This window comes from Phalaenopsis equestris, unplaced genomic scaffold (assembly GCF_001263595.1).
Source record: "Phalaenopsis equestris unplaced genomic scaffold, ASM126359v1 Scaffold000282, whole genome shotgun sequence".
In the NCBI taxonomy this organism is placed as follows: Eukaryota; Viridiplantae; Streptophyta; class Magnoliopsida; order Asparagales; family Orchidaceae; genus Phalaenopsis; species Phalaenopsis equestris.
In genome coordinates this window covers 132,680-141,803 of record NW_018164724.1, presented here as the reverse complement: position 1 = coordinate 141,803, position 9,124 = coordinate 132,680, and the positions used below count along the sequence as shown (strand labels likewise).

At 31.8% G+C, this 9,124-nt stretch overlaps 1 protein-coding gene across 1 annotated transcript in view; it reads right to left on the bottom strand.

Annotated features, from left to right (window-relative positions):
* Positions 1–465, bottom strand: part of LOC110024948 (E3 ubiquitin-protein ligase ORTHRUS 2-like) — a 16,894-nt gene extending 16,429 nt beyond the window's left edge. Inside the window, exon 1 of the mRNA XM_020725146.1 lies at positions 3–465. Within this exon, the coding sequence (XP_020580805.1) occupies positions 3–462 (460 nt within the window). The 5' untranslated portion in view covers positions 463–465. The remainder of the gene's footprint in view (positions 1–2) is intronic.
* Positions 466–9,124: the final 8,659 nt, after the last annotated feature.

Genomic DNA, 9,124 nt, shown 5'->3' with positions numbered 1-9,124 from the left:
ATGTGGAAGGCTTAAGAAGATACAGAAAGAGCAGTTAAACTTCTCATCCAACAAACCAAGCACATTGCTATCATCGCCACCATCTTTCCCATCTTTATCACGCTCACTCTCCCTTCCTTCCTTCAAATGTACACCGCTCATCAACTCCTGCCGCCTCCTCGCCTTCTCCTGCTCCGTGAGCGACTCGTCCGCCTCAATCGCTCGGATGGAGGCAATGAGTTCGCAGGCCGACCCTCCGGCCCCGACGAAAAGGTCCGCAGTAGCACCACCGGAAGGAAAAAAGCAGTCAGGGCACTGCCATTCTGAGATGGATGCAAGAGTCTTCGGCGGCGATGAAAGGCATGGAACGTGCCACGGAGTCGTGCAGGTCCGGCAAGTGACCGCCTCCACTTCCGGCGTCTTTTTCTTGCAGACCATGCAGAATCCATCGCCGTCGCAGGGAAGCTCGCAAGCCGGTGCCATCAGTGAACCTGAAGCGATCTAGGTTATGTTAGTGATGGCGGGAGAGGCATTATATGGGTTTGGGGAAATTCTATGATTATTTTTTTATTTTGGGATTTTTAGCCCTCTAACTATTAATATTTGCATATCTCATGTATCATATATATAATATGTAAGTTTCATATGTAAATAATAGTATTGTATAAGCTACATATGCAAATAGCCCTTTTATATTTTGAGGTGGAATTGATAGAATGTATTTATTTATGATAATTTTTCTTAATTAAATATGAGTAATGTTTTGAGAGTTTAGCAAAATTAATTTTATTTTATAAGAAATAATTAAATAGTCAAGATGGGGGTTTTATATGAAATTTTATAAAATGATTACTATTATGTCATTTCTTATTTAAAATTAATTATTTATATTTTAGGCCAAATATTACTATTATATCATTTTAAATTCTATTTTTCCATAATATATGATGTCAAAAGTGCACTAAACAATAAATTTTATCATTGATAATAATCTTATGTTAGATTTGACAATACATATATAATAGAACTATCCAAATGATATATTTTTTTTGTAAAATAAGTATTTACATTTAATTCCTTAGAATATTCTCCTTGAAATGTTGTCGATTAAAATAACAGCTCATATTCATATTTAGACCACTGTTGTTTAATTAAAAATCAATCATGAATATTTGAATTGTAACTAATTTTTTGTGAGCGCCAATGGAACAAAAGTAGGGGATGCTCAGATACTGAAATATTAAGTAGCACTCCAATCATCCTACGTTGGGTTTTACATATTAAAAACTAAGATTTAAATTTAGTAATAGTTATTATTTTATTATATCATTATGACTTATATTCCAACAATATGATATTATGGAGAAGCTTAAAAAGTGATAATTTATGTTGCAATAAAGAGAAAAAGTGCGTTAGAGTTCAGACAAAGATGACAAATACCAATACGAGTAATAAGCTCAAACTCGCTCTGATAAAATGCAGTATGATTTTTAGGTTTTAAGGCTATTGATGGTAGAAATCAAACCCAACTCTGTTTTGCTTGGGATCATGCATAAAAGGGTAGCAATCTAACCTACTTAAATTTTTCAAATCCATAAGATATAAGCTTTTATTAGTGATAATAAGCTTATTTCAGATTTGACAGCACATATATAATGAAAGGATCCACATGCTACTTTCGTAATGCCAACAATATGATATTATGGAGAAGCTTAAAAAGTGATAATTTATGTTGCAATAAAGAGAAAAAGTGCGTTAGAGTTCAGACAAAGATGACAAATACCAATACGAGTAATAAGCTAAAACTCACTCTGATAAAATGCAGTATGATTTTTAGGTTTTAAGGCTATTGATGGTAGAAATCAAACCCAACTCTGTTTTGCTTGGGATCATGCATAAAAATGGTAGCAATCTAACTTACTTAAATTTTTCAAATCCATAAGATATAAGTTTTTATTATTGATAATAAGCTTATTTTAGATTTGACAGCACATATATAATAAAATGATCCACATGCTACGTTCGTAATGCCAACAATATGATATTATGGAGAAGCTTAAAAAGTGATAATTTATGTTGCAATAAAGAGAAAAAGTGCGTTAGAGTTCAGACAAAGATGACAAATACCAATACGAGTAATAAGCTCAAACTCACTCTGATAAAATGCAGTATGATTTTTAAATTTTAAGGCTATTCATGGTAGAAATCAAACCCAACTCTGTTTTGCTTGGGATTATGCATAAAAAGGGTAGCAATCTAACTTACTTAAATTTTTCAAATCCATAAGATATAAGTTTTTATTATTGATAATAAGCTTATTTTAGATTTGACAGCACATATATAATGAAATGATCCACATGCTACTTTCGTAATGCAGTCATGTATCTAAAAATTTATACATTTAAACCAAGGTTGCTTAATTAAAAATCAATCTTGAATGATTGGAGTGTAACTAAATTCTGTGGATGCTAATGGAGGAGAAGTAGGGAATGCTCAAATACTAAAATGTTCAGTAGTACTCCAATTATCCTATGTTGGGCTACACATATTGAAAATTAAGATTTTAGTCTATTAAGAGTTATTATTTTATTATATTAGTATGACTTATGTTCCAACAATGTAAAAATGTGGAAGGCTTAAGAAGTGGTAATCTATCTTACAATAAATAGAAAAAATGCCTCAAATTTCAAACAAAGATGACTGATACCAATACAAGTAATAATAAGCTCAAACGTACTGTAATAAAATGCAAGATAACTTCAATTTTTAAAACTTGTTGATGATAGAAATCAAAGTCGACTCTTCCATACTATGACCCTACTTAAAAAGGGTATCGAGCAAACCCACTTAATCATTTCAAATCCATGATGTATGATATAATGGGGAAAAATTTTTGTAATTGTTGGTGTTTAGGGGAACCACACACATGAGTTTTGAACTTTCTCATTTGTGATAAAAAATGACATCATATATAGTATATCACCATGAATAATGAGAATAGTGTCATACAATGAATCCAATTCCAAATTTGTTTTTAGGGGAGCCACGCACATGAGTTTTGAACTTTCTCACTTGCGATAAAAAATGACATCATATATAGTATATCACCCTGAATAATGAAAATAGTGTCATACAATGAATCCAATTCCAAATTTGTTATTTAACTGCTATGCGAGGCTACTAACCAGAATTTTTTTTCTTTTACCAGAATGATAGGGTTTATTTTAATTATGGGGTTTTGTATCTCTAAAGAGGCAAGTCTCTTTAGTTAATTATATCTTAAAAAATATTATTTAAAAATCTCGATTAAAATAATGACTATTCATTTTTGAAGGCTACTAACCATAAGTTTTTTTTTCTTTTACCAAAATGATAGGGTTTATTTTAATTATGGGATTTTGTATATCTAAAGAGGCAAGTCTCTTTAGTTAATTACATCTTAAAAAATATTATTTTTAAGGAAAAATCTCGATTAAAATAATGACTATTCATTTTTGCAAATCATAATGATGGGTTTCAAGACCATTAATTATAATTTCGAGTGGGATTGACTCAAATTTAGAACAGTTTTATAAGAAAAAAATTACTTAAAAGCAGAGAGCTCTGAATATTAGGAGGTCTGGTGGCCACTATAGTCTATCATATAGTTGGGCTTTATAAAATAATGATTCTTGTTTGAGTTCAGCAATTTTTAGAAGGTTGGGACTTACATTCTACCAAAAAGACCATCAAAAAACCAAGAGAGATGACTTGTCTTGTGGCGAAGCCAGCAAGGCTGTCTTAAAATCTAAACTAAAGCGAGACTTATGGATTCATTCCCAAGGTACAACATCCATATACACACCCAAAATTATAACATTTCATTGGAGCAGGTTGTCAGCTAACACCTCTTGTGCTTTAAAATCATGTTGATAGCCACATGCACGTAAAGAATCGTAGGTTGTTGTAATCAAAAGATTGTGTTAGGACTTAGAGCTCAATTTTAAAGATTTAGGGACCCCAACAAACACATCCTCTTAATTAATGCAAACATTTTTTTACATTTTAAAACTTCAATTTTTATTTATCAATTTAATATAATGTTAGCTTGATAAAGCCAACAAAAAATGAAACTTTTGATTAATTAGATATGATTGATTTGAGGAAAATTCAATTAATTTTTTCTTATCAGTGAGACTCTGATAATGAAATGTTTGTTGTGAGGGTATGTAGACCTTATATGATGCAAGTTAAAAAAGTCATTCAGGCCAAGTACTACGACAAGCAAGATTCGCCTAATAAGGGTGGTGATTCTCACATGTCTGATTCCTCCTTTCTGTGCAATAGGTGAAGGCCTGATAAGATGAATAAGGAAGTATAATATAATGCTTCTAGTCCTAACTAAGAACCCAATGAATTCTCCTTCTGACTAAGAACCCAATGAATCTAGTCCTAACTAGGCACACAATCACAAAAATAAACATATGAACAGAAAGTAATTTCTATTGTGCACACAATAAAAAAATATGTGCATGTGCGCAACGAATTCAAATAAATAATAAAAAATCAATATGGTCGGGTATCACTATACACCCCACATGAAAAGAAAAAAAAGGGAATCGGACTAATGAGCTTGCATAAGTTGGAGTATTCTTAGAATTATGGTGGCCCGCGAGTTTTTCCCGTACTCCAACAACTTCACTTTTCATCATCATCTTTGTTCAAGTCCTCGAGGCATCGCGAGGCATCATCGAGTGGTGGCTCATCCTTGCTTGTCCATACCCACGAGCCCTAACATTGTTCTATGAAATACATATGAGAGTGGAAGTCATGTAAAAATCTGCTAAATAGATGTTAAGATGGCAAAATATAACATAAGCAATACATCACAAAAAAAAAGGAAAATCATATGAACTTAGCTCCCTTACACACTAAGCCCATATCCTGCTCGGCCGTATTTATATCTGGGGCACAAACTAGCAAACACCTGGTAAAAAATAAGATTAGTCTTAATTTATTTATCCCGTGCCCTCTTTGTTTATCACTTATTGGCACGCCACTTGTAGAAAATAATGTTAATCAAATAAACGTTGCCTTAACATCTAGTTTACATAAACAACAACCATCCCAAATATCCATCTAAAATGGCAAAAAAACATTCATCAAACTCATTCAAACCAAACATGTAAGTGCAAAATAAAAAAATGCACATAATTTGTCATCAAACTAACCTAATACAGGCTAGTGGACAAGCCAAAATGTTTAAAGAAGTATGATTTATGAGATGCTCTTGCTAATCTTTATGTTTGAGATGTGATTTAAATTTGAAGTTTAATTTTTGCCCTTGTGTGGTTCAAGTTTAAGTTGATTAATTATTTTTCACATGTTGTAATTTTTTCAATTTTAATTTATGCCTCATTTTTATTTAATGTGATAGTGTTAAGAAAAGCAGGGCTCGAATAACTAGGGTCCCGCTATTGACAACTCTCTTGTCCTAGATTGTTAAATCACCTCATTCGTTGGAGTGAAACACACAGGTGACGTGATTACATCTTTGAGCTAGGTTTAAATTAATTTAATTTTTTTATTTGTATTTTTTATGCTTTATTTAATTATCAGAACATTTTGGCTTGCAACTTTACTTTTAAATTTGATTCTTGAGTTTGACTTTATAGGTTTTAACCAAACTCAACTCAAGTTGAGATGCGGTTAACTTGAGTTAGTCAAAATCACAAGTCTAAGTACTTAAACATTTATACGGACAATCAAATGAAATTATGGGATGTTATAGGTTCAAGGTTAAAGACTTCAATCTAAGTGAGTATAAAGCTCGAGTCTTCAACTTAAGGTCTTAATATGTAGTGTGAGATTTTAAATGAAAAGGGTGGAAGATTTAATGTTTCAAGTTTCATGGACTATTTTATGATGTTGTCATATAGGTTTAGTTAGCCTTTTTTTTTAGTTTAAGGATCTCACATGAACTTAAGTCTCATAAGCCCCTTTAAATGGTATAAATTTGATTTTTATAATATTTTATTTTTTTTTACTATTTTTGGAATTTTAATTAATTATCTTAATTAACTAAAATTGAAGATAATTTTAAAAATCATTAAAATTTTCAAATTTATTGGGAATACTTTTCTAAATCTATAGTTGAAAATTTCAGAAAATTGGAGTTATATTAACTAAGTTATAATTTATTTGATTTTTATTTTATTCATAAATTTTACAATTCAAAATATATTTTATTTAATTAAATATTTTTATTATATTTTTATGCTTTTGTTCTCGGCATAAATGAAGAATAGTTAAAAATATAAAAATTTCTAAATATGTTGATGGTTGGACACAACATCATTAAAAAAATTTCATATTGAATATATGACTTGCGAGCTATGAAATTTGTATGATTCAATTAATTAATTTTAAATATTAATTTATGAATTAATCATCATTAGAAGTTTTTTTATGTTTGATCAAACTAATATGATTGTAATTAAGAAGATCATGAATGTATGTCATCAGAGATAATGTACATGCTTGATGTCAACACGAATACATTTGGGAGACGATGCAAATAAGGTCGACACTCACCATTGTCAATGATATTGATGAACGTCATCTTTGATATGGTTGTTGACACCAATGTTGATTCTTGTTGTTGCCACTAATGATAGCATCCATCATTGATGCTAATATTGATGTATGTCATTGACATAAGCATTAACGTTCATCACGCAAATCAAGTCAACATGAGCCATTGACACGATTACTTCTTATTGAACAAAATTTTTAAGTCATTCGTCGAGTTGAGTTCAAGTTGGCTCAACTTAGTTACAATTCCCCTAAATATGATTGATATTTAAAGTGAAAGAGTGAAAGAAGTTAAGCGACCCATGAGAAATATGAAACTTTCTAAAGAGATTTATGTGCAAATTTTTCATATTTTTTTACAACATGATAATTAATCAAGATGTATTCGTATAACCACACAATTTTACGTATTTATGAATCTTATATCTAAGCTTTCATATTCGCACCTACAAAGCTTCAATGTTTAACATCACATAAAAAATAACATTAATATTTTTTTTAAAACAAAATATTCATTTTCATATTAAATTAGATTTCTCGATCTATCAGAAAAGCCAAAATATTACATGTGCGGTATGATTCTAATGGATCGAATTCAATTGTCATCCACCTAAAGCACAATTGAAAACATATTGTACTCGTCAATCACAACCATTGAAGTATTGCTATAAACTTGTATCTCAGAAGGACACGACGAGTTCCTATGTTGAGCTCGTCGGTATTCATGTGATTTCTCTACCGAACTCGCTGGTATTCAAGCAAGATCTCCCGTCGAGCTTGCCTATATTTATCAAGTTACACCGACAAATTCGTTGAACAATCCATTCCTTCAAGGTTGCTTGAACGTCAGGATGAAGCAACCACCAATTCATCACTGTCCATGCTCACTTACGAGTTGTCTAAGCCCCATGGCGATGTCTTATCAATGATAAATCTCAATAGGTCTCGTACAGTACAACCTACGATTTGTTATTTTTCTTTTCCTTTCTCTCTGTATGTAGTATGAAGAGGGAAGAAGGAGAACAATAAATAAAGTGACATATAGAACATAAAATCCTCGTCTCATTTCCACATCCTTCACTTATCTAACAGGATTTTTCCGAGATTGCATGGGTTCACGGGTTCATCTGTTAGAGAAGAATTCAATGCATACATATTTGAAGGTATAATTGTAACTCTAAGGAATTTATATTAGTAATAATTAAAATTTAGTCGATAGATATATAAATATATAGGAATTTTATGATATGTTTATAAAATTTACTATAAATAATAATAATAATAATAATAATAATAATGAGGGACCAAATTAAATTTTCATATCATGTAAAAATAATAGTATTTTAGTTTCTAAAAATTGAAATATATTTTTTCATTGTATTGAATTCTTTTATGATGAAGATTTCTCTATTGTCCATCAATTCATATATTACGGAAGAGACCTTCTGGGTATTGTTATTGATGGTGGTGAGGAGGAAGAGGAGAGAGAGAGAGATCTCCCCTTCTTCTTAATTCTATTTATTTCTCATAGAGTGTACTTGCTCTCATACAGTTAGAATTATCAAATAGGTGCAATATTTTAGGTTGTGTTATGTTATTTTGACCCCCAATTAATGAACTAAGGTAAAATGACACTTTTGTAATGTGGTACCGCTCATCTACCACATCTCACCTGCCGTTCACCTATCGTTCACCTACTGCTCACCTACCTCCCACCTACCACTCTCTTGCTTCTATAAATAGAGAGGGTGTGAGACTTAGGAGAGCAAGAGAAGAGATCTTAAGCTACCACAAAGGATGAGAGAATAGCTAGAGAGCTAGAGAGGAGAGCATCTGGAGGCCTTGTATCAAGGTGTCGCTTGAGAGGGGGGCCATAGAAGGAAGATGAGAGCTCATCTCTATGTATAAGCTATGTATTCTCCATTTCTTTTGTCTTAGTGAACTATTTGATTGATTCCCTCCCGTGGACGTAAATTCAGTTGGATCGAATCACGTAAACGATCTGTTTTTGCTTATTTGCTCGTGTTCTTTGCGTTTCATTTCTATGACAAGAAGTACATATCTCACAACATGTTGTAATGAACCTATTGAGACTCGCAGTTGATAAGATCCTGGGTGTGGATGTCATGCAATCAATAAATATGCACGAATGATGATAAAACAGAGCTTTCCTTCACCTCGTTGTGAAAGAATAATCAATGAACGATGTTATAGCTTAATGAATGCATACGAGCTTGATCGAAAAGCTCGCTTGGTGCGGATGAGCTCAAGGAGCATGGTAAACTTGGCCAAATAAGCTCACTTGAATAACAATTATTTATCAACATGTTCAGCTCGAGGAGCCAACGTAAACACTAATATGCTTGACAGATGAGATCTATAAGTCCTTCAAAGTGGCAAATCTGGCAAGTCCGATAGCCGTCACCTCCACATGCATAGCTAGTGTGTATGACCAACCTGGTCAATATCAGCATTCACAATAGCTCATATAATATTTGGTTTTTTTGTTATTCTGAATATCTACTTTTGAATATACACATGAACAAGTGATGTATATATATATATATATATA